The 25,128-nt window shown below is 39.8% G+C and overlaps 11 protein-coding genes across 11 annotated transcripts; 7 read left to right on the top strand and 4 right to left on the bottom strand.

The window, feature by feature from the left end:
• Window positions 1-170: 170 nt before the first annotated feature.
• Window positions 171-3,650, top strand: SEF1 (Sef1p; the record flags this gene model as incomplete). Its single annotated transcript, XM_056227237.1, has 1 exon — window positions 171-3,650. One exon carries the CDS (start codon window positions 171-173, stop codon window positions 3,648-3,650), a length of 3,480 nt encoding a protein of 1,159 aa, XP_056085936.1.
• Window positions 3,651-4,403: 753 nt separating this feature from the next.
• Window positions 4,404-6,650, top strand: UBP13 (ubiquitin-specific protease UBP13; the record flags this gene model as incomplete). The annotated part of the gene is made up of 1 exon (XM_056227226.1): window positions 4,404-6,650. One exon carries the CDS (start codon window positions 4,404-4,406, stop codon window positions 6,648-6,650), a length of 2,247 nt encoding a protein of 748 aa, XP_056085935.1.
• Window positions 6,651-6,918: 268 nt separating this feature from the next.
• Window positions 6,919-7,899, bottom strand: PRS4 (ribose phosphate diphosphokinase subunit PRS4; the record flags this gene model as incomplete). Its single annotated transcript, XM_056227215.1, has 1 exon — window positions 6,919-7,899. The coding sequence occupies one exon, from the start codon at window positions 7,897-7,899 to the stop codon at window positions 6,919-6,921; it is 981 nt and encodes a 326-aa protein (XP_056085934.1).
• Window positions 7,900-8,274: 375 nt separating this feature from the next.
• Window positions 8,275-9,564, bottom strand: AST1 (Ast1p; the record flags this gene model as incomplete). Its single annotated transcript, XM_056227204.1, has 1 exon — window positions 8,275-9,564. The coding sequence occupies one exon, from the start codon at window positions 9,562-9,564 to the stop codon at window positions 8,275-8,277; it is 1,290 nt and encodes a 429-aa protein (XP_056085933.1).
• A 529-nt stretch (window positions 9,565-10,093) lies between these two features.
• On the bottom strand, window positions 10,094-10,342 carry KTI11 (Kti11p; the record flags this gene model as incomplete). The annotated part of the gene is made up of 1 exon (XM_056227193.1): window positions 10,094-10,342. One exon carries the CDS (start codon window positions 10,340-10,342, stop codon window positions 10,094-10,096), a length of 249 nt encoding a protein of 82 aa, XP_056085932.1.
• An 874-nt stretch (window positions 10,343-11,216) lies between these two features.
• RPS8A (40S ribosomal protein eS8) lies at window positions 11,217-11,819 on the top strand (the record flags this gene model as incomplete). Its single annotated transcript, XM_056227182.1, has 1 exon — window positions 11,217-11,819. One exon carries the CDS (start codon window positions 11,217-11,219, stop codon window positions 11,817-11,819), a length of 603 nt encoding a protein of 200 aa, XP_056085931.1.
• Window positions 11,820-12,509: 690 nt separating this feature from the next.
• On the top strand, window positions 12,510-13,586 carry AAR2 (U5 snRNP complex subunit AAR2; the record flags this gene model as incomplete). The annotated part of the gene is made up of 1 exon (XM_056227171.1): window positions 12,510-13,586. One exon carries the CDS (start codon window positions 12,510-12,512, stop codon window positions 13,584-13,586), a length of 1,077 nt encoding a protein of 358 aa, XP_056085930.1.
• Window positions 13,587-13,857: 271 nt separating this feature from the next.
• SSA3 (Hsp70 family ATPase SSA3) lies at window positions 13,858-15,807 on the top strand (the record flags this gene model as incomplete). The annotated part of the gene is made up of 1 exon (XM_056227160.1): window positions 13,858-15,807. One exon carries the CDS (start codon window positions 13,858-13,860, stop codon window positions 15,805-15,807), a length of 1,950 nt encoding a protein of 649 aa, XP_056085929.1.
• A 268-nt stretch (window positions 15,808-16,075) lies between these two features.
• Window positions 16,076-19,294, top strand: ILS1 (isoleucine--tRNA ligase ILS1; the record flags this gene model as incomplete). The annotated part of the gene is made up of 1 exon (XM_056227148.1): window positions 16,076-19,294. One exon carries the CDS (start codon window positions 16,076-16,078, stop codon window positions 19,292-19,294), a length of 3,219 nt encoding a protein of 1,072 aa, XP_056085928.1.
• A 317-nt stretch (window positions 19,295-19,611) lies between these two features.
• Window positions 19,612-19,965, top strand: ATG8 (ubiquitin-like protein ATG8; the record flags this gene model as incomplete). Its single annotated transcript, XM_056227137.1, has 1 exon — window positions 19,612-19,965. One exon carries the CDS (start codon window positions 19,612-19,614, stop codon window positions 19,963-19,965), a length of 354 nt encoding a protein of 117 aa, XP_056085927.1.
• A 633-nt stretch (window positions 19,966-20,598) lies between these two features.
• On the bottom strand, window positions 20,599-25,122 carry NUP170 (Nup170p; the record flags this gene model as incomplete). The annotated part of the gene is made up of 1 exon (XM_056227126.1): window positions 20,599-25,122. The coding sequence occupies one exon, from the start codon at window positions 25,120-25,122 to the stop codon at window positions 20,599-20,601; it is 4,524 nt and encodes a 1,507-aa protein (XP_056085926.1).
• Between the last annotated feature and the right edge of the window lie 6 nt (window positions 25,123-25,128).

Raw genomic sequence — 25,128 nt, 5'->3', positions numbered from 1 at the left:
ACGAAGAGCCGCTCATTGGATCGTTTTCTTTACATGCAAGGGAATGGCATCGGAAATGCATATATATTCAATTTTATCCATACATACACATATAAAATTCGCCGCACAAACCCCCATGTCCAAGACCAATATACAGGAAATATTGGGCACTGCATACACATATTTTCATCATGGTGAAGGACAATCCAGATTCTGATCAAAACCACGACTACAGCTCTGCTAACACGAAAAGTCAGCCGGAGCAGCAGCAGCAATTTCCGAACAAGAAGCAACGAATTTCTCACCATGATGACAGTCATCAAATCAACCATAGACCAGTCACTTCGTGTACTCATTGCAGGCAGCACAAGATCAAATGCGATGCCAGTCAAAACTTTCCTCATCCTTGCTCTAGATGTCAAAAAATTGGCCTCCACTGCGAAATTAATCCTCAATTTAGGCCTAAAAAGGGCTCACAGTTACAACTACTGAGGCAAGACGTGGATGAAATGAAGGCTAAATTAGATACTCTCTTGGCTAATGACAGCGTCTTTGTCCATTTCCTACAACATATTCCCATGGGCAATAACCTTTTAAGCAAACTTAATTTACATCCAACTCCAACTTCAGGCACTATCATTCCTAACCCAGATTCTTCTCCTTCATCAGGATCCCCCACTTCTTCCACGACTCAGCGAGATTCGAAGGTCTCAGTGCAGACATATTTGTCCAGGGAGCCTCAGCTTTTACAAGCCAGCCACAGCAACAACAAGAATAACTTCAAGGCAAATACTGAGGCCCCCTCCCGCACAACATTGCGTGCGTCTTCTTTGGCCCTAGGCTCGAAAAGCTTAGCGGTAACAGAGCCAAATAAACTGCCCCCTCTATTGAACGACTCAGCGTTGCCTAATAATTCCAAAGAATCCCTGCCTCCTGCTTTGCAGATGGCCTATTACAGGAACAACTCGGCAACCAACACGCCAAACGGTCCCTTCTCGCCAAACCACGCTGCATATTCCCCCTCTACCGCGTCGATCAGTGCTACGAACACAACAAACAAAGCACCTCTTGTAGCTGATACTCGTGGTGGTACAATCAACAGTGTGAATAGAACGAAAACGCCCGTGGTGGCCACCACCACAACTATGCCATTATTGCCTTCGCCACATGCAAGCGTGGATGAGTTTGTGTTGGGTGACATAAGTATTTCCATTGAAAAAGCCAACAGATTACACCATATTTTCGTGACTAGGTACCTGCCGTACTTCCCTATCATGTACTCCAATAATGCTACTGAGCTGTACTCCCAATCTCAACTACTCTTCTGGACTGTGATGCTGACAGCATCTTTGTCCGACCCTGAACCCACCATGTATTGCAAGTTGAGCTCCTTAATCAAACAACTGGCCATAGAAACCTGTTGGATACGAACCCCTAGGTCTACACATATCTCGCAAGCTTTGCTCATATTATGCATTTGGCCGTTACCTAACCAGAAAGTTTTAGACGATTGTTCTTACCGTTTTGTGGGACTAGCTAAATCATTGTCCTACCAACTGGGTTTACATAGAGGCGAGTTCATTTCAGAATTTACACGGACTCAAACTTCAATGCCAAACGCAGAAAAATGGAGAACTAGGACCTGGCTGGGAATATTTTTTGCCGAGCTTTGTTGGGCGAGTATCCTAGGTTTACCACCAACTTCACAAACGGATTATTTATTGGAGAAGGCCTTATCTTGTGGTGACGAAGAGTTGAATGAAGACAATAATAATAATGACATCAATGAAAATAAAAATACTTGTAGTAACGGCAATACTAGTAATGTTGATAATAATGTTAACGATAAAATTAATACGAATAATGAATCACACATCGAAAATAAATACAAATTACCAGGCAGATTTAGAAGATTATTGAGTTTGGCCAATTTCCAAGCTAAATTATCCCATATTATTGGATCTTCCATTTCCAGCCCTGATGGGTTATTAGAACCAAAATATCGTGCGGAAACTTTGTCCATCCTAGGGAAAGATTTGGATTTACTAGCGAAAACCTTAAACTTTCAAAGTGATGATGTTGTAAATATTTATTTTCTGTATGTTAAATTAACCGTTTGTTGTTTTGCGTTCTTACCTGAAACGCCTCCTACTGATCAAATTCCATATGTCACAGAAGCATACTTAACAGCTACTAAGATCGTCACTTTATTGAACAACCTTTTAGAAACACAGCAACTGATTGAACTACCAATTTATATTAGACAAGCAGCCACATTTGCGGCATTGATATTATTCAAATTGCAACTAACTCCTCTGCTTCCTGATAAGTATTTCGATTCGGCAAGGCAATCAGTGGTCACTATCCACAGACTTTACAGAAACCAGTTGACTGCATGGACCACGAGTGTAGAGAATGATATTTCCAGAACAGCAAGTATGTTAGAGAAATTGAACTTCGTACTAATCATGCATCCGGAAGTTTTCGTGGAGGAGGATGGTATTATTTCAAGAATGAGATCACATTTAACAGGTTCTCTATTCTATGATTTGGTTTGGTGTGTCCATGAGGCAAGAAGAAGAGAAATTGATTCCGAATATAATAAACAAGCACTAGAAAAAGCCGTTAAGAAGAGGGAACTTTCTTCTAATGGCATTTACAACGACCTTTCATCTACAGGCGGGATTATGGATAGAAAACTGTATCCATTGCCGTTATACAATCATATTTCCAGGGACGATTTTGAAACTGTGACAAAGACAACACCGAGTGGAACCACTGTCACCACTTTAGTCCCCACCAAAAATGCCTTAAAGCAGGCAGAAAAACTAGCTAAAACGAATAACAGAGACTCTGATGGTTCTATAATGGAGATCAACGGGATACCGCTTTCCATGCTCGGAGAAACAGGCAGCGTAAAATTTCAAAGTTTATTCGCTAATACTGGAAGTAATAATGATTACAACAATAGCCGACCTTTACTAGACGCGTCGAACATCATGTCAGTGCCTTCCAATTCAAGTTATCCAATGGCTCCAGGGAACACTTCGAATAACAATTTAGGAAGTACAAACGTAGACTATTATAATAATGGACCTGGTTCAATTCTTGATCTCTCCATGAAAAGATCAGTAAGTACGCCCGTAAATCATCTCCCTACATCCGTTCCAGGTTCGAGAAATCCTATTTCTGGTTTACCAAATGCTGTTACATTGGCCATCGACCGCCCCGGCCAAAGAGAACATAGTAATTTACAAAATGTTCCCGTTTATTATAATAACCAATTCAACAACACCAACGTGATTGAGAGATCCCAAAGTAGTATGTCACATTCACGCACGCCAGTTGCGTCCAAATCGAATAACATGGCGGATTTGCATTCCGTTGTTTCCGATCCTGGTTCCTCTAAGAATACCGCTTACCCACCTCTAAGCTTGTTTGCAAAGAATAACAGCCACAATAGTAATAGAGCAAATCCGCAATTTGTTGCGGTCGGGAATGCTGCAACTCCCTTAAACTACCAAAACGGTGAGAATGAAAACAACGCAAAGACTCCTGGAAACAAGCTGACGGATTTTTTCCAGCAGCAAAGCGCAGGTTGGATTGAAGGTAATTCCAGCAATGATGACTTCTTTGGATGGTTTGATATGAACATGGAACAAGGATTTTAATGACCGTGATGATGCTTTTTTTCGAAATTTTTCCCCTTGTCGTTTATTCGATGTATTGAAATTTTGCGACTACATAGGACTTCGAGTCCCTCTATTTATATATGTCCCTTTTTGGATTAGCTTCCAGTGTAACAATATTCAAGAATGACTCAAAACAAGGATCGTCTGCTGGTTTGTTACCATGACTATCTTTGTAAAATAATGGGCGCGCTACATCATATTCATTTACCTATTTATTCCCTCGTACTCTTAATATATCCTATATATTGCACAGGTCTGTGCGCATCTACCTGAACTCATGAATAACGATAACGATTATACGGCTATCTATGCGCTGCAATCAAGGCAAGATTTTTTTCTCCAACGTCAAATCCCTGCTTCTCATCCCTATTCGTTTGGAGGCCGTTGTCAGTTTTAGCAGAAGGCTGAAAAATACATCGATCCGGAAGTGTTGAACATGGAGATGAGGCAATCACTTTAAGGATAAGGAATTCAAAGGACACAATTGGACCACTGTGTGGAAAGAAAGTCGAAACAGCAACGGCAGCGATAGAGTTTCTCTTTGATTTGCAATTGATATTTTCTTTTGCTTGTTTCATTTTTGTTTTTTTTTTTTTATTTAGATAACACCATTATTGGCCATATCAGATCTTACCTTCTACTCATCAAGTTATATTTACAGAGCTAAATCGAGACTTTAGCAGAGATCCGAGACTTTATCTAATAAGACAGTGGAGGCAATTAAACGCAATCATGATCAGGAGATGGCTGACGATAAGTAAGTCGGGAAAGAAGAAGAAGGCTGCCAGCGATACTATTACAGAAGAGGTAGAGAAAAATGATTTTAAGCCTGTAAACTACGATATAAATGACGAAACTTGTAACAGTGCGTCCTCTGACAATCCCTCTAGTTCGCTGTTCATCTCTAATCTGAATACCAAAGAGATTTTTTTCAATGAAGATAATAATTTGCGGCCCTCCTCCGTACAGGAATGCAATTCTGAAACGTGTAACCATGGCAATGGCCATTATAGCCAGGATGAGATTTTCAATATGTCGATGGCAAAGCCTACGAGTACCTGTGGAGGTGGCATAATGCAAGCACCCGAACCGCCTATACTAGCCACAAGCGTATCCGAGTCAATGCCTTATGGAGACGGATCCAATAAGGTATTTGGATATGAAAATTTTGGTAACACATGTTACTGTAACTCTGTCCTGCAGTGTCTTTATAATCTATCCTCGGTACGTGAAAATATTTTACAATTCCCGGAAAAGCCAAATGAATCTACTCATCCAAGAAAGTATGAAGTGAAAGGCAATAAGCCAAGAATATTCACCGAAGCTAGTTTCGAAAGAATCAGTGCAAGCGCTAATGGACACGTGCCTAATTCTAAATCTCAAAGTATTGATGAAGGAAAACCCACCCTCGTCAACTCTGCCAACTCTAATGTAACTGGGCCTTCAGAGAAAAAGAGTAAATTTTTCAAAAGTTTTGGTGCAAAGCATCTACAAGATAACAATAAAAATGAAGGAAGCCCTTCATTATCAAATATTCCAAAACCCTCCTCTAATTTACAAGACGCTCCCTTGTTGATAGTGGAAACTCCTAATGAGCCTGGTGCTCCAAGTAAATTGAGCTCTGAGAACATCACAGAGAGACCTCCAGATATTCCTTGTAAAATCATCGTGGGTAGGGCTCTTAATTATGAGAATTCTTCAAGAGGTAGCAGTAGTAGTAACAATCTAGATTCAAGAGCAGAAAGTAATAGCAGCCTACTTCCACCACTCGACAAAAGAGATACAAGAAGATCGAGTTCTTCTTCTCAAATATCTCCAGAATACAGAAAGAAATCCGCTCTGATTCGTGGACCAGTGATTAATATTGATCATAGTTTAAGTGTATTCGATAAAGATTCTCTCTATTCAAGTTTAAGGGACATTTTTGAATGCATAACTGAAAACACTTATTTAACTGGTGTCGTATCACCTAGCTCGTTCGTTGATGTGCTTAAAAGAGAAAATGTTTTATTTAATACTTCTATGCATCAAGATGCCCACGAGTTTTTCAATTTCTTGTTGAATGAATTGAGTGAATATATAGAACGTGAGAATAAAAAAAAAGTAACTGCCAATAATAATGACGATGATAACGTCCTGAATAAAACCACGAATTTCATTAGCAACCTATTCCAAGGCACTTTAACGAATCAAATAAAATGTCTGACGTGTGATAACGTTACATCTAGAGATGAGCCATTTTTGGATTTCCCCATAGAAGTTCAGGGGGATGAGGAAACAGACATACAAGCTATCTTGAAAAGTTATCATCAGCGAGAAATGCTGAATGGACCGAACAAGTTTTACTGTGATAAATGTTGTGGCCTACAAGAAGCTGAGCGATTAGTTGGCTTGAAGCAATTACCCGATACTTTAGCACTACATTTAAAACGATTCAAGTATTCTGAAAAACAGAATTGTAATATTAAACTTTTTAATGACATTCACTATCCTCTAACATTAAATGTTTGCTCTTCCATAAACTCTGAGGTTTGTCAGAAGTATGAACTATCTGGAATCGTCGTACATATGGGTGGTGGGCCACAGCATGGCCATTATGTTTCTCTGTGCAAACATGAAATATTCGGCTGGTTGCTGTTTGATGATGAAACGGTAGAAGCAGTTAAAGAGGAAGCAGTGTTGGAATTTACCGGTGAATCCCCAAACATGGCCACAGCATATGTTCTGTTTTATAAAACAAAATATCCATGTGCTGCTGATGATAATGGTGGTAGAAATATAGCAAAAGAACAAGAGGAGCACATAGACAACTTGATTAAATACGATGATTGGTTAAGAACTCGCGATAATAATCAGAAGAAGAAAGTGGAAGAACCTACAGCAGAAGAAATGGAGACTGTTATCGATGATAGTTTTGCCTCTAATACACCTGTCAGGTCTAGAAAAAAGTCGAGGATGTTTAGTTTCAGGAAAAGTTAAGAATTTTTTGCATATCAAGAGTAGTTACCTTTACTGTATCTGCCTAATATTTTTGTTTATGGTACTATTAATTCAATTCTTACTTATATATATTGTCTTCGATCTTTTTTACATCCTGTAGAAATCCTTCTTCGTTAATCGAAGTTTCGCTTCAAAAAGATCTTTCACAAAAAGTAATGGTCAAGGTTAAACCTTTTTTTTCTAAATGGTGTATACGAATAAAAAATATTTAACATGCCAGCAGTTAGCCTCAAAAATAAAACTCTATCTATGCTGGAGCATGAGTGAACAGATAAGATACGGATTCACCATTATGCAATCTTCTTATAGCTTCAGCGAAAGTTGGGCTAATATCAATCCGATCAGCAATCGGTAAATCTAGGTCTACTGGAACGGTGTTTGTACAGACAATTCTAGACAATTTGCTGTTTTTCAATTTTTCCCTTGCTGAACCGGAAAATATACCGTGAGTAACAATGGCTATGACCTCTTTCGCACCATGTTCAATTAACGTATCGCAAGCTTTTACTAAGGTACCACAAGTGTCAGCCATATCATCAACCAATAAACATGATTTATTGGTAACATCACCAACAAGGACCATTTTTGAGACTTCATTTGCTTTTTGTCTTTCTTTGTGAATCAAGGCAAAATTTAAATCTAGTTTGTCAGCCAAAGCAGCTACTCTTTTGGCACCACCAGCATCAGGTGATACCAAAATGGCGTTTTCGAAATCTGTTTTTGTCCTAATATAATTCAAAACACTGGGTTCTGCATATAGGTTATCAACTGGGATATGGAAAAACCCTTGAATTTGTGAGGCATGAAGGTCCATGGTGATCACATGATCAGCGCCGGCAGTTTGTAATAAATTAGCAATCAGCTTTGCGGTGATGGGCGCACGGGATTTATCCTTTTTATCCTGTCTTGCATATGGGAAATTGGGTATCACAGTAGTAATTTTTCTTGCAGATGCAATTTTGCAAGCATGAATTAGAATTAATAATTCCATCAAAAAATCGTTGATTTCTTGTTCGCCTATCCCAGTTTGAATAATATAAACATCTTCATCACGGAGACTTTCACCTATAGTGACAGAGGTTTCTTTATTGGAATATTGGTACACGCCAACTTTGGAAAGTGGGATACCTAACCTTTTTGCTATTAGTTCAGCTAAATCAGGATGAGAGTTCCCGGCCAACAACTTGATACTATTTATAGCCATATCCTCTCGAGACTCAGAGTTCATTCTTACTTGGAATTGTAATGGAAGTTGAGGACGAGTATCCTTGAAAAATTATATAGTTCTCTATTCATCAATAACTCGATGACCATAAAGTGCCTTGAAATATTTTCTTCAAGTTTTCCTATGGCCCGACGAGTGAAAAAAAATCGAACAGCAAGGCTGATTCGGTTACTAATCATTTTGGTGTCATCGACACGTGCTCAACTAAGAAGTTGAATTGGCTTTCTGAAATACATTTCGGCATTCAGTATTCGGTGGAACATTAAATTAGTTTACTATGTACGTATAGACGATTCTAGAGAAGGGAAAAATATTAAGCATTAGATCATGGAGTTTATTAAATTTGAAATTAGAATACACTAAACGTATCGGGGGTATCTAGAACCTTTCGACGTTCATAATCAACTTCCCTTGTGCACGTTGAGTAGCCATGTAAGAAAATGCTTCTTTGTGGTCTTTCCAATCGAAGACTTTATCGACAATACACGTGACAGTACCATTTTTCAGAAAGTCGCCACATTGTTCAATCCAATCATTGCTGGAGGAAGACGTTTTTGCATTTGGATCGAAATAATAATGAGTGTAGTTATACGACCAAATGATAGATCCGAACATTTTTCTTGCATTAGCGCTTGGGTTATCCCACGAATCAAAAACGTCTTCTTTGTAATTGGCGACGTAATCACCCACGGTGGTCACGTATGCACCACCGCCGTGGATTAACAAACTGGAGTGGCTCAAAATATCGTAGCCGCCGACAAAATCAAGTACAACATCAAACTTGCCCTCATTATAGCTGAGTATGGTTTCTTTATCTTGTAATGGATCAAATTGGGAAATCTTCTTTTCCTCAAACATTTTCCTCAGCGGTTTACTACACTTACCCCTGCAGGTTAAATAATTGATGAAAATCATTTCATCAGCCAAATCGGGGAAATTCTTTTGCAAAACTTGGGGCCCATTCGCTGACGTTACAACGACTAGTTTCTTTTGCAGTTTATAATGGCGTTTCAGTAATTGTATGGCAAACATCCCTACTGAGGATGTCCCACCATTGATTAAGATGTTCGATTCCTGCTTCAAGTACTTGCTCTTGAACAATCTGTTCAAGATGTTGTAAGCAGTCGCCAAACAGAATAATGAACCCGCAGCTTCTTCGGGCGTTATGGAATCTGGTCTCAACAAGATCGGATCCACTTTTGGGTCAACCAAGATCGAACTTTGTAAACAGCCCACTGCTAAATGTGGATGGTAGTATATACCATATACCTCATCGCCCACGTGCCAAGCATAGTTTAGGTTCTCGCCTACTTCGGTGACAACACCGCTGTATTCTCTCCCTAAGCCAACTTCACCGTAAATTGAGGATGTGTAACCATTCCTGATTTTCATATCTACAGGGTTCAAACCCACTTTACTGACTCGAACGACGATTTTGTTCTTAGGGATAGGTGTTTTGATTTTCTTTTCATACGAGAATTCCATAGGACCTGTCTTAGTATAAAACGCCAGCGATTTAATCGGGATGAACTTGACATGTCTCAAAGGTCTGGCAACTCTTTTCAAAACAGGTTCGTCCATTGGTATTTCTTTGGGAGCAGGCACCGTGTGATCCACGATCATCGCCTGCAGTTTAGGGTCCTGATTCTCCAGAATATTTTTGACCATTGCTTAAAATTAGCCTCTTGGTGTGGGTTGCTCTATACGCAGCTACTGGGACATCAATAGGGAGAATATTCTTCCAAAACACCTCTGTTTACGAAAGTTTACTTTTATACATATTTTTGAATTTTTCATTATCTTGACGAAAGCTAATTCGATACTGTCAACAGAAAAATCCCTCGCCTTTCCGGTGAAATTTGTCACAGCCATTTGAGATGAGATGATTTAAATAAGGCCTGTAAATAACGAAGAAAAAGAAAAGAGATTCTGCAAGATACACTAGAATCATTTCAGCGTACGTATCATCATGTACTAAAGCACAAACTATATACATTTACCCGGTGGCATTTGCATGTTTTGAGGACTTCCTCTGCAAAGTTAAGCAAAAATCATTTCTGGGAATCTTGAATGGCCTCTTCCCGAGTTCTGCGGCGAGATAAAACTCCGTTCTGTCCTTGCTCCGGAAGCCATATTTTGGCTGGAATTTATTGGTTGTCGTCATTTCGTTTTGTTAATCTTGTCACTCATTCAGCGTTTAGGCAGCAATAGCCATAGCTTCAGGAGGCTGTATACCGGCTTCCTCGTAGTACTCCGTTAAGTCCTCCTTTTCAAAAACGACGTCAATCATCAGCGAGCAACTGGGGCAAACAGCGAGCTTTTCACCATCAAACATGTCATCCAGGTATATTTGGAACCTGTCCCCACAGGGACACGGATACGTGAACATTTGATTCTCTGGCTCAAAAGTCATATCTTCAATTTCGATTTCGTCATACGTCGACATTTCAGTGGATGGTATGAAATGTGCAATGTGCTTACAGCCTTTTTACTGGTCTCTTGTTTCCCTGTGCAAATGGCGATGAGAATAGCTTTATAGCGGAAAAAAGTCCTTTTTTCTCGGATTTGTCTCAATACACATTTCTTTTTCCATCCGCTGCATTTTATCAGCGACTACACATCCATACACCCAATGTTTCCACCCTTGCATTGTTCACGGTTTGTTTTTCCTCAATTTTTTGAGACTGCGCCGGACACTCTCTTTCCTTAGCTCTTTCTCCGGGCTTGCTCAGAGAGAAACTATAGGCTGAGAGCAGGCCTGGGTGCGCTGGTGCTGCGATGGTAGGTCTGCTTTCTCCCCCTCAAGCGTGGGCTATCACGCTGAGTTGGGCTAGGCTGCCTGAGCGCAATTCTCTTTCTCTTTCACGGTGTCCATGGTGTGACTGAATGGAACTGCCTAATAGATCTTATTTACAAGCCTATCTTTAAGATATAGGGAATCTCGACTCTCGGTTGGTTTGCTGATAGACGGAAGAAGACGTTATAAACACACCAGGACAAAAAGTATGTGCTATGGTAATATGAGGAACAAGATTACATGTTATTTTGAATGCTGCGGACCTTCCTTTCAATGGGACGAGTGATACAAAAAAGTGAACTTGATTAAAGGAGACAATGTAAACTGATGTAGAAACCGATTAATAGACTGAAGAAGTTGCATAATCCGAATTGAAGCTGTCTTATGGCGCTTGAAAAATTCCACACTTTTTGACGGAAGCCAGCCAAAGCATAGTTCAAGATAAGAAAAAAATCCACACCCACTGGAAGCTTAATATTTTACTAACAATAAACATCAATGAATTTTTTATTACAGTTACAAAATGGGTATTTCTCGTGATTCTCGTCACAAAAGATCCGCTACCGGTGCCAAGCGTGCTCAATTCAGAAAGAAGAGAAAGTTCGAATTAGGCCGTCAACCAGCCAACACCAAGATCGGTGCTAAGAGAATTCACTCTGTTAGAACTAGAGGTGGTAACAAGAAATACAGAGCTCTAAGAATTGAAACCGGTAACTTTTCTTGGGCTTCTGAAGGTATCTCTAAGAAGACCAGAATCGCTGGTGTTGTTTACCATCCATCCAACAATGAATTGGTCAGAACTAACACTTTAACCAAGGCTGCCATCGTCCAAATTGATGCTACTCCATTCAAACAATGGTTCGAAGCTCATTACGGTCAAAGTCTGGGTAAGAAGAAGAGTGCCAAGGAAGAGGAAGCCGTTAGCAAGAGTAAGAACGCTGAAAGAAAGTGGGCTGCTAGAGCTGCTTCTGCCAAGATCGAGTCGTCTGTTGAATCTCAATTCAGCGCCGGTAGATTATACGCTTGTATCTCTTCCAGACCAGGTCAATCCGGTAGATGTGATGGTTACATTTTGGAAGGTGAAGAATTAGCTTTCTACCTAAGAAGATTAACTGCTAAGAAATAGATGAACTAGGGTTGCCGCAAAAGTTTATACTTTTCTCATCTCTTTTCACGTAGTCTTACATATCATATATACTATTATTGTGTGTGTTTAATTATCATATCATTTTACAATCTCTCAACAACCTCTATTGGGGATGCATGCCGCATGGGTTAACTGTCTAGCTGTATACAAAATAACACACTCTGCAGTGCAAGATTAAAAAACGGAGAACACAATAAGAAAAGTAAGACGATCAAATTTATTAAATAGTCAGAGAAAAAAAGCAATATTGTTATCTGCAAAACTTCGAAAAGTTCAGTACAGGTCTGTGTTAATATATTTTTTCATCATGTAAAATATGACAAGATTCTTTTTACGGGCAAAACCACAGTTCATCAATTTTGAAAATACTAGTTGGGTGGCCACACCCATCTACATTTTCATTAGGGCACCCGCGCGCCATGATGTTCCGTTGGATAATAGTGACAAGCCTTGGGATGTTAATGGAGGGAGTGGAAGGTGTTTCATAATGTGATTGTACTGCCTTTTATATAAATTTTATTTTTAAATTGAAGAAAAAATAGAAAAAAAATTCTATTTATCGCGATGGACGAACATGAATAATTTTAAGATTTAGGGTTTAATGAGATGGATGTGCATGTCTAACATCGAGGAAATGCAGGTGTGAAGCAAGATATTGGAGATTTGACAATGACTAGCGTACCATTTACATCGCTTCCGATAGGGACAACGATTGGGATCGACCAGTATTCTTTTGATGTGAAGGCGGACCACCCATTCCAAGGAATTAAGGGTATCCCCATTGGACCCGTCCATGTTATCCATTTTCAACATGCAGATAATTGCAGTATGAGGTATGGTTACTGGTTTGACGGTAGAATGGGAAACTTCTACATTCACTACGATGCCAATGATGGTCTTTACAAAATGGTGGAAGAACTGGATCATGCGAAATTCGAGAATATTGTCCATGATTTCAAAGAACGACAAATGATGGTTTCGTACCCAAAGCTTGATGAAGACGATACCTGGCACAATTTAACAGAGTTTGTGCAGATGGATAAAATCCGATGCATAGTAAGACAGGACGAAAACCAGTTCTCTTACGTGGATTCGTCGATGACCACATTGCAAGAAAATGAACTATTGGAATCCAGCTTGCTAAAAGCTGGTTCCAAAATAAAAGGTGGGGATGAAGATGATTCTGCACATTGCTTGAATTATACGGTGACAAAGTTCAAGTCTAGAGAGGCCATAAGACCTGGTCACGAAATGGAGGACTTCCTGGATAAGTCTCACTACTTGAATGCAGTGATACTTCGAGGGATTTTTCAGAATTCATTCAAGAGTTATCTTGGAGAATTGCAATTTGCGTTCTTAAACGCCATGTTTTTCGGTAATTATGGATCGAGTTTGCAATGGCATGCAATGGTTGAACTTGTATGTTCAAGTACTTCGGTGCCCAAGCGCATGCTCAGTAAATTAGACGAAATCTTGTATTTCCAGATAAAAACCTTACCAGAGCAGTACTCAGATGTCTTGATGAATGAACGCGTTTGGAACACTTGCCTATACTCTTCTTTCCAGAAGAATTTTCTACCCCTCACAAAGGAAGTAATGGAAACCAAATACCCAGAATTAGTTGGTAAAGACAACGAAGATGACGTTATTGTCAACGGTTTCACTGGTGAAGATAATTATGAAGAGGACAATGATGAGTATAAACCTACCGTTGCCGGTGGTGTATATTACCAAAAATCACTATAGTTATGGTGCGGCGCTATCAAAAACGGTGAGTAGCTTAACATCTATGGAGGTTATGGGTGCCCTTAATTAGGGATCGCTGTAGAAAGTTATAGAATGTTATGGAAGCAACCACAAGGGTGACCAGAGGATGGTTAAGGGATGTGCTATATTGCACTATTGAACGTAAACCAGTGGTGTATATAAACCGATTGCAATTGGTAGACCGGATGGCTTGTTGCAGTATTGTCTGCGGATGGAAAAATCGTATAAGCAATAAACACAACAAACAAAAATGTCTAAAGCTGTCGGTATTGATCTAGGAACAACTTATTCGTGTGTCGCTCATTTTGCCAATGATAGAGTAGAGATCATTGCAAATGATCAAGGTAACAGGACCACTCCATCGTACGTGGCGTTCACTGACACCGAGAGGTTAATTGGTGATGCCGCCAAAAATCAGGCCGCTATCAATCCGCACAATACAGTCTTTGATGCAAAGCGGTTAATTGGTCGTAAGTTTGACGATCCTGAAGTGACAACCGATGCCAAGCACTTCCCTTTCAAAATAATATCCAAAGACGGCAAACCTGTAGTTCAAGTAGAATATAAGGGTGAGACTAAGACGTTTTCGCCTGAGGAAATTTCTTCTATGGTATTGATCAAAATGAAGGAAACTGCTGAGAACTATTTGGGAACCACAATTAATGATGCTGTAGTGACTGTGCCCGCCTATTTCAATGATTCTCAAAGACAAGCTACCAAAGACGCTGGAACCATTGCCGGGATGAACGTTTTGCGTATCATTAATGAACCCACCGCAGCTGCAATTGCTTACGGCCTAGATAAGAAAGGCAGGGCTGAGCACAACGTCCTGATTTTCGATTTGGGAGGTGGTACCTTCGACGTCTCTTTATTGTCCATTGATGAAGGTGTTTTCGAAGTCAAAGCCACTGCAGGTGATACTCACTTGGGTGGTGAAGACTTCGATAACAGATTGGTGAACCATTTGGCCACTGAATTCAAAAGGAAGACGAAAAAGGACATTTCCAACAATCAAAGATCACTAAGAAGATTGCGAACTGCAGCTGAGAGGGCCAAGAGAGCTTTGTCGTCCTCTTCTCAAACCTCTATTGAAATCGACTCCTTGTTTGAAGGTATGGATTTCTATACTTCGCTAACAAGAGCGAGATTCGAAGAGCTCTGCGCTGATTTGTTCAGATCAACACTGGAGCCGGTAGAAAAAGTGTTAAAAGATTCTAAATTGGACAAGTCCCAAATTGATGAAATCGTTCTAGTTGGTGGATCTACCAGAATTCCAAAGATTCAAAAGCTAGTTTCTGGCTTTTTCCATGGTAAAGAACCCAACCGTTCTATTAACCCAGATGAAGCTGTTGCCTACGGTGCAGCAGTCCAGGCGGCTATTCTAACTGGTGACCAATCAACAAAGACACAGGATCTGTTGTTACTAGACGTTGCGCCATTGTCTTTAGGAATTGAAACTGCCGGTGGTATAATGACAAAGTTGATTCCTAGAAACTCAACGATCCCAACAAAGAAATCAGAAACATTTTCCACCTACGCAGACAATCAGCCTGGCGTCTTGATTCAAGTCTTTGAAGGTGAAAGAACAAGAACAAAGGATAACAACTTGTTGGGTAAATTTGAATTGAGTGGTATCCCGCCTGCCCCCAGAGGCGTACCACAAATCGACGTCACGTTTGATATCGATGCTAATGGTATCCTGAACGTGTCTGCTTTGGAGAAGGGCACGGGGAAGAGTAACAAGATCACGATTACCAACGATAAGGGTAGATTATCAAAGGACGACATCGATAGAATGGTTTCCGAAGCAGAAAAATACCGGGCTGACGATGAGAAGGAGGCAGAAAGGGTCCAGGCTAAGAATCAGCTTGAATCGTATGCCTTCACTCTGAAAAACACCATCAACGAGGCAAGTTTCAAAGAAAAGGTTAGCGAAGATGATGCCAAGAAACTAGAGACAGCTTCCCAAGAGACTATTGACTGGTTGGATGCTTCGCAAGCAGCTTCGACTGACGAGTACAAGGATAGGCAAAAGGAGCTTGAGGCCATCGCCAACCCGATAATGACGAAATTTTATGGGGCTGGCGCCAGCGCAGGCGCTGGAGCGGGCGGCCCTGGCGGCTTCCCTGGGTCCATGCCAAATTCAGGTAGTGCAGGCGCTGGAGGTGAGTCCGGACCAACAGTGGAAGAGGTTGATTAATAGGAGTTCTGTTATCATTATTTTTGTTTAGCTACTTTTCATGTAATACTCTATGTTACTCTATGTTATATAATATTTACGGCGGCGGGTAATGCGGCCTAGATGGCGAAAAAAATTTTTTTGTGGGTTTTCTCTCTACACGCAGGAAATCTCGAAACGATGATGACTCTTAATTAAACATGAAAAATAGCAATTGCGTCCGATATTCAAGTGAAATTTCTTGATTTCTTCTCAGCTACAGCTAAGGGTTCAAATAAACCAAGAAAATATGTCAGAGAATAGCGCTCACTTCTCGTTTCCAAAGGAGGAAGAGAAAGTTCTCGCTCTTTGGGATGAAATCGATGCTTTTCATACTTCATTAGAATTGACAAAAGACAAACCAGAGTTTTCCTTTTTTGATGGACCTCCATTTGCCACTGGTACTCCACATTACGGTCATATCCTTGCTTCCACTATCAAGGATATTGTTCCAAGATATGCTACCATGACAGGCCACCATGTGGAAAGAAGATTCGGATGGGATACTCACGGTGTTCCAATTGAACATATCATTGACAAGAAATTAGGTATCTCGAGTAAAGATGATGTCTTTAAGTATGGCCTTGAAAACTACAACAATGAATGTAGATCCATCGTCATGACTTATGCCGGTGATTGGAGAAAAACCATCGGTCGTTTGGGTCGTTGGATTGATTTCGACAATGATTACAAGACCATGTACCCATCCTTTATGGAATCTACGTGGTGGGCTTTCAAGCAACTTCACGAAAAAGGTCAAGTGTACCGTGGGTTCAAAGTTATGCCTTACTCCACTGGGTTGACCACTCCTTTGAGTAACTTTGAAGCTCAGCAAAACTATAAAGATGTCAACGATCCAGCCGTAACCATTGGTTTCAACGTTATTGGCCAAGAAAAAACTCAACTGGTTGCCTGGACTACTACACCATGGACTTTGCCCTCAAATCTCTCATTATGTGTCAACGCTAACTTCGAATACGTCAAAATTTATGATGAAACTAGGGATCGGTATTTCATTCTATTGGAAACGTTGATCAAATCCTTATACAAGAAGCCAAAGAACGAAAAATACAAGGTTGTGGAAAAAATCAAAGGTTCTGACCTGGTGGGTTTGAAGTATGAACCGTTGTTCCCATATTTTGCCGAGCAATTCCGTGATACAGCCTTTAGAGTTATTTCTGATGATTACGTCAGCAGTGACTCCGGTACCGGTATTGTTCATAACGCTCCAGCTTTCGGTGAAGAAGATAGTGCTGCTTGTTTGAAGAATGGGATCATATCAGAAGACTCAGTCTTACCAAATGTTATCGATGATCTCGGTAGATTCACCGAAGAAGCCCCCGATTTCCAGGGTGTCTATGTTAAGGACGCCGATAAATTGATCATCAAACACTTGACTAATTCGGGTAATTTGTTATTGGCAACTCAAGTGCGCCATTCTTACCCATTCTGTTGGAGATCTGACACCCCATTATTATATCGTTCCGTCCCAGCCTGGTTTGTTCGTGTCAAGAACATTGTTCCACAGATGTTAGACTCTGTAATGAAATCTCATTGGGTTCCAAACGTTATCAAGGAAAAGAGATTCGCTAATTGGATCGCTAATGCTCGTGACTGGAACGTTTCCAGAAACAGATATTGGGGTACCCCAATTCCGTTATGGGTTTCTGATGATTTCGAAGAAGTTGTCTGTGTTGGCTCTATCAAAGAATTGGAAGAGTTATCTGGTGTCCCCGGTATCACTGATTTGCATCGTGATACCATTGACAAGTTGACAATCCCATCGAGGCAAGGTAAGGGTGATTTGAAGAGAATTGAAGAAGTCTTTGATTGTTGGTTCGAATCAGGTTCTATGCCATACGCTTCTCAACATTATCCGTTTGAGAACACTGAAAAATTCGATCAAAGAGTCCCAGCTAACTTCATTTCTGAAGGTTTAGATCAAACAAGGGGATGGTTCTACACTTTATCTGTCCTGGGTACACATCTCTTCGGTGCTGTTCCCTACAAAAACGTCATCGTCTCTGGTATTGTCCTAGCTGCCGACGGTAGAAAGATGTCTAAATCTTTGAAAAATTACCCCGATCCATCTATTGTTTTGAACAAATACGGTGCTGATGCCCTGAGGTTGTACTTGATCAATTCGCCCGTTTTGAAGGCAGAAAGCTTGAAGTTCAAGGAAGATGGTGTCAAGGAGGTTGTATCCAAGGTCTTATTACCATGGTGGAACTCCTTCAAATTCTTGGACGGTCAAATCGCTTTATTGAAAAAGACATCCAACATTGATTTTAAGTACGATGATTCTGTGAAAAGCGATAACGTCATGGACAGATGGATCTTGGCTTCTATGCAATCTCTAGTTCAATTTATTCATCAAGAAATGGGCCAATATAAACTGTACACTGTGGTTCCAAAATTATTGAACTTTATTGATGAGTTGACCAACTGGTACATCAGATTCAATCGTCGTCGTTTAAAGGGTGAAAGCGGTGTTGACGACTGTTTGAAGGCTTTAAATTCCTTATTCGATGCCTTGTTCACTTTTGCCCGTGCCATGGCTCCATTCACTCCATTCTTATCAGAAAGTATTTATTTGAGATTAAAGGAGTACATCCCAGAATCCATTTTATCACAGTACGGTAAAGATGGAAGATCGGTTCATTTCTTGTCCTACCCAGAAGCCAGAAAGGAATACTTCGATGAGGCTATCGAAACTGCAGTTTCCAGAATGCAATCCGTTATTGATCTGGGTAGAAACATTCGTGAGAAAAAAACCATTTCTCTAAAGACACCACTAAAGACTTTGGTCATTTTACACAGCGACCAATCATATTTGAAGGACGTCGAAGCCTTGAAGAACTATATCATCGAAGAACTAAATGTTCGCGATGTTGTTATCACCTCCGATGAGGTCAAATATGGTGTCGAATACAAAGCCGTTGCTGACTGGCCAATTTTGGGTAAGAAGTTGAAAAAGGACGCCAAAAAGGTCAAGGATGCCCTACCATCAGTAAATTCTGAGGAAGTACGGAAATACTTGGAAAGCGGTAAGTTGGAAGTCGCCGGAATTGAATTAGTTAAAGGTGACTTGAACGCCATTAGAGGTTTGCCAGAATCTGCAGTTCAATCCGGTCAAGAAACCAGAACCGACCAAGACGTTTTGATCATATTGGACACCAACATCTACCCTGAATTAAAGAGTGAAGGTCTGGCAAGAGAACTGGTCAACAGAATCCAAAAATTGAGAAAGAAGTGTGGTTTGGAAGCCACCGACGACGTTTTAGTGGAATACGAATTGATCAAGGACACCATTGATTTCGAGGCCCTTGTCAAAGAACATTTCGATATGTTAAGCAAGACCTGTAGATCCGACATTGCCAAATATGACGGCTCCAAGACAGACCCAATTGGTGACGAAGAACAATCTATTAATGACACCATTTTCAAGTTGAAGGTGTTCAAGTTATGAAAACAACTCATACTAATATGTACAACTTTCTTTCACTTGAAGTGCTATAGATATATATGTGTAAATTTACGTTGAAATTAGAGTCATGCGATGATGCCTACGTTCCTGAGTGCGGTGTATCAAGTCCTCGTATTATTATTGCACATGATGGGCGATCACCCGGAGATCAGTTATTTTTGGCGGCGGCAAAAATATTTGGTATAAAGTTTGGAGATACAAAAAGGGGAACCAAACCATTTAAAGCAGAAGAGGGGATTGATAAGAGAGCCACGTAGCTGGAAGGTTGAGAAACACATAATAAAATAGTCACGAGAAACATGAAGTCTACATTTAAGTCAGAGTATCCATTCGAAAAGAGGAAGGCGGAATCCGAAAGGATCGCTGAAAGGTTTAAGAACAGGATACCTGTAATTTGCGAAAAAGCTGAAAAGTCTGACATTCCAGAGATCGATAAGCGTAAATACCTAGTTCCCGCTGACCTTACTGTTGGACAATTTGTTTACGTTATCAGAAAGAGAATTATGCTTCCTCCTGAAAAGGCCATTTTCATTTTTGTCAATGACACTTTGCCTCCCACAGCAGCACTGATGTCTGCCATATACCAAGAACATAAGGATAAGGATGGATTCTTGTATGTTACTTACTCAGGGGAAAATACTTTTGGTAGGTAGTCCTTTCTACGAAAAGAGGAGGAGCGTCAACATCAGCAATGGAAGCTACACGAATATGTTAGTCAGCTAATATACCAGCCAGTATAAGAAAGTCTACATAAAAAAATTCGAAAAAACAAATAAAACAAAGGGTAAAAAAATATTCATATATATTCATTAAGAAGTTTTGTACATAAGCGAGTCAAGATTTCACCAGAAAAAGAAAATTTGGGTTCATTGTGAGATTTACTTCCAGATCACAATTGGCTCAATGCATCATAAAGAAGGAAAAATCCAAAACAAAATATAAAAAAACTAGAAAGGAGTAAAAAGAAAAAAAATGGCATAGCTTTCCGAGTTGAAATTCTTTATAGGAATTGTCTACTTTACCGCCATAGTCGGATGATTCACCAGCCTGTTCGTTTGTCTTCCTTTATGTAAGCCCGATTTCTCTCAGAAATTTTAAATACGATATAATGGAAAGAGAATAGCAATAAGTAATTATTGAAGCTAATCACTCTCGGTTAAGAAATAGTCCTATTTGATTTTACATTAACTTGAAAGCTCCTTTTTTTGATATATTAAGGTATTACTTAACTTATTTTTTTTACGTATTTCCATACCATCTGCATGGTAAGCTCAAATTTGCAGTTATCATTCTTTGTAGAAACAGATACTCAAATTGTTACCGGTGTTATTGACGTATTTTTCGATTGGATCACTCTCAATATTGTATTCCTTCAAATGAATAATATCGTTGTAGGTAATAATGTCCCTAAATTTCCTATCCGATTTATACCATTCGTGAATTAGCCAGGTCATTTCTTTATTGAATACAGAGTTATCGAAATCAGATGTCTCAATCAGCTCTTTTAAAATATAGTACATCTTGTTAAAAGAAACGCCAGCCGTTATGAAGATTGAAACTATCGAACCCGGTATGATATGCTCTTTAGGAAGTGTTTCATAGAAAAAATTACAGACGATAGGGAATAGCTCGAAAATGGGAAAAATAAACTCGGAATCTTGTACGTTTTTACCAATTTTAATCAATACATTAGACAGCAAGTTGATAAAGTTCATTGAATCCTCCTTCTTGCCAGTGTTATTGAATTCCATTCTCAAAGATTGGAACAGTTCATCCCATTTGGCCATGATCATCTCATGATCCCTAAAGTCTGCTATTTTGAAGATAAATAAGGCAATTTCATGGTAACTTAAGGGCACAGCAAAATCATTGAACAGCTCACTGGTACTTAAGATTTTACCATCTAAAGTCTTTACTAACTCATCTTTGATAGTGGAGTCGATTCTTGCATCTGTATACACAAGTGATAGTATATCTCCTTGAATACCGGCGACTTCGCATGCGTCTTGGATTTTACTAGCTAGTTGTACAATTTTCTGCTTCTGGCTTAATGGGGACACGCTGTTACAAAATCCATTGGCACGTGAAAGAAATTCAATTCTTTCGAATAGAGTAATGTTAAAATTCGATGTAGCTAAATGGTAAAGTATTTCAGCAGACTCGAAAAATTTAGATTTTCTCGAATAGTAAACCCACAAAATATTGGATATTTTCAATGAGCTGTCTGCCTTCTCAATTAAATAAGGCAGTATGAATGGCGTTTCTATTTCTAGTAATTTACTTTCTCTGTTTTGAGATACAAGCCAGTCATACATATGATAATGGAATAATTTATCATTATAATTTAGGGCGACTTCATAACTTTTTTGTCTCAGTTTTAATTCATCATCACCGGATATTGAAATCTTGCTTTGAGTCTTGGATGACGTTTTGACTTCAGCAAGTTCGTCTACTTTGATCAAAGTGTCAAAAACTAAATCGTATACTAAAATACGTTTATCATAATATTGCTTTCTTTCGTCATTTTCCAAAAACCCGTTTGCCACATATTGACAAGCTAGTTTCCCCTTATCCATAGAGTTTGCAATGTTCAGTAAAAATTCGATAGACTTTGGGTAATAATTTACACTTAACATCATTGATACGGCTTCTTTTAACTTCTCGATAGAAAGATCATCCACGATTTGTTCAAGAAGAGCAGTAGCATTTTTGAGGTGATAGTTCAGAGAATCATAATTGCGTAATCCAATTTCTTTGGCCCTTCTGAGATGTTCAATGGCTCTGAATCCTAATATATCACTTGCGGAACAGAAAGATCCACAGCGTTCCTGGAGCGCCGTTGCGGTATATTCGATAGACGCGCCCTTAGTGATATTTCTATTGATAATAGATAACAAGATTTCTCTAATTAATGATTTTGTCCTGTCATTTGGAGTAAATAGATCTTTGAAGTCCAGTTTGACTAAGTCCTTTTGCACGTCTATATTTACAAAACTGATGATATCCTTGAAACCAAGGTACTGATTGTCAAATCCTTCAACTTCGCTCTCTTCATATAGTACGTTCAAGAAAGATAAACCCTCCTTTATGGATTGCACTAACTTTATTAGTGCGTTAATGGCTATGCTTTCCGCTTGGTTTGCAACTTCTTCCGTTTTGTCAATCACCCTGCCGCTAGAATTTTTCGCTAGTAAATAGGGAGCTGATATTTGGGAAATGGAATCACCATAAGTCACGAAAAACTCATTCAAAATATTGACTGAAGAAAGATAATACTCGATGCAATCTTTGGAAATAGAAACCTTTGATATTATATTCTTATTCTGCGAAGTTTCATCTGTTTTTGAGATGGCATCAGATTCATTAGTGGACTGCGTAGTTGAAGTAGAAGGAGAACTGTAAGCATTAAGTGTTCTCCTGTTTTCTGTAAAAGTGGTAAAGACGTGTCTTGCCCAAATATCTCGGAGTAGCCTTGCAATTAATAGCGCGATACCATAAAATCTCGGCGAAAGTATTACATCATCCAAATCAAAGTCTTCCTTTTGAGCAGTGGAAGGTTTGTTAAATCCAGTTAATGATTGTTGAAGATTAGTTGTAGTAGTGGATAAGGAGGGCTTGGATAATAAGGAGGATACTGTGGATACGGAATAGCGGTTGTAGACCGGTTTAATATCGACAACACCGGGAATACCCATCGTCAAAAAAGTTAGGGCATTGGATCTCAATTTTTCTGATTTGTTTGATTTGCAAGTAACAAACAAGGCTGTGGAACAAGCCTCTGCAGCACCATAATTTAGGACGAATGGTAGTGGATTGTCTATTAAATCTTCAAAAATTTCATCAGGGGTACGGTATTTATAAATTTCCACAGATGTACTAGTCAAGACCGCCACTCTGAAGGTCTCCGATGTGTATTGTGTCGCAAATTCATTAGCAAACCCTTGTGGCTTTGTCGTTGCATTGAACAATCCTGACAATGGAATTACTTGTTGAACTGGGTCCGTCGTCTCCAGAAATGTGGCATTTTCAACGTATTTACCGTGAGTTTTCAAAATGCCATAGTCTGGAACACTGACAAAAAGTTTGTGTTGTAGAGTAGCTGGTGGCTGTTTTAAGGCTTTGGAAGGGATACTAGTCATGGTTCCACCGGTGGAAGGGTTTTCCTTCTTATCTGCCGGTTGTGTTTGCTGAGATGATTTAATCACAGCAGAGAAAAATATGCCGGGAGAAATGAGTGTACTTGCTTTTGTAGTTTCTAGTAATACAGATGACTTCTTTTGGAATTTCAATAGAACTGGTTCGGAGGACATTAAGTTCGAAAAAAATGGGAAGCTTCTCTTTGCCTGCTCTTGTTGCTGATTTAGTAGTTCCTGTTGAATGACTTCAGGAGTTACAGAACTGGGGGGGAATTTGATTGATTCCAGCCTCAAAGCTTCGATGTTGAATCTTCCCATGGAGCCATTGAAGTATAAGCGCACGCCACCAACTGTTAAGGCAACTAAAAATAAGTTATTGCTTTCCTCAGGTGTAACAGTGCTTATCTTGACGATTTTCAAGTATTTAGCGCCCAAAATTGGTGCGGCTCTCGCTGTAGTGGTACCTATGATTCTACTGATATAGGCCGGTTCAATCGACATGGGTCTTTCCAGTGATTTTTCCGTTATTACGTATGCTTTGACGGTTGATTTGGAGGTTAATAAATAAATGATGCCCCTTTGCTGGTCGATAGTTAATTGTGTAATGGTTTCCTGGGAAAAGCCGCCGCCACCGTTAGAACTGTCTTCGAAAAAAGATTGAACGAAATCAACACCTGGAATCTGCGATAACATGTTAGTGGGTAAAAGACTAGATAAAGCAGACTTCGTTAGGCAGACTTTGCTACATTTACTATTAAACCAGTCATCCGAGCCTGAATACTGCAATTCCCAGATGTTCAGGCCACTGCCTTGACCAGCAAAAAATATTCTACCTGATCCTTCATGAGATACGATGTCTATTACATCGATGCCTTGCACGGGGACAGATAGATGAGTATTGAATATACTCAGTTCGTTAGTGATACTGTCTAGAGAAATGGCAAACATGAAAATCTCCATTGTAGTGCATATCAAAAGTAAATGTTTGACGGTGGGCACAAACGTGTTTGGCTTGGGTTTCACCAAAGCTACTTTCCGGATAGTATGTTTCATATCGTCTATCACCTGATACTCGTTGTCATTGTTTATGTTCCAGAGTATCAGTTTATTATCAATAGTTATCCAACATCGCTTCAACTCTGGGAAAAGACCCATGTCTGTCCTTGTTTGCGAAGTAGAGAATTCGTGCAAAATCTCGTCTGGTATGTTGAACACGTCCTGTCTTTCGAAAGGAGTGAAAGCCCCCAAACCAGTCTGCTCTCTACTGAAATTGTAGTCCACCCCGCTATTGTAATATGATCTCTCATCAAGTACGGGAGTGTTGCTATCTTTATGTTGCAGATGGTCGATGTACTTCCCCGCCAATTCCAGCGGCTTAGAAGTGCCCATCCCAGAGACACGGATATGTTCACTCATGTTGGACATATTGGGATTGATGCTGCCAGAGGTTGCCCCCATGGCGCCCGCTCTCATAAGCGGATTGGAGCCAGCAACTGGATATGAGTTTAATAGATGTGCAGGTTGCTGTTGCTGCGGCTTGGCTGCAGAAGAAGCCAGTCCATTCAAGTCGTTCCTAGATGCTTCTTGTTGATTCGTTAAAGGGTACGATCTGCTATCTGAGAACGTCTCACCGGCAACAGTGGGCCTATTGTTTTGGAAAAAGCTTTGAAACATGAACAA

The sequence above is a fragment of the Saccharomyces kudriavzevii genome, assembly GCF_947243775.1.
Source record: "Saccharomyces kudriavzevii IFO 1802 strain IFO1802 genome assembly, chromosome: 2".
Classification (NCBI taxonomy): domain Eukaryota; kingdom Fungi; phylum Ascomycota; class Saccharomycetes; order Saccharomycetales; family Saccharomycetaceae; genus Saccharomyces; species Saccharomyces kudriavzevii.
The sequence above is the reverse complement of the archived record's forward strand: the minus strand, read 5'-3'. Positions and strand labels throughout refer to the sequence as shown.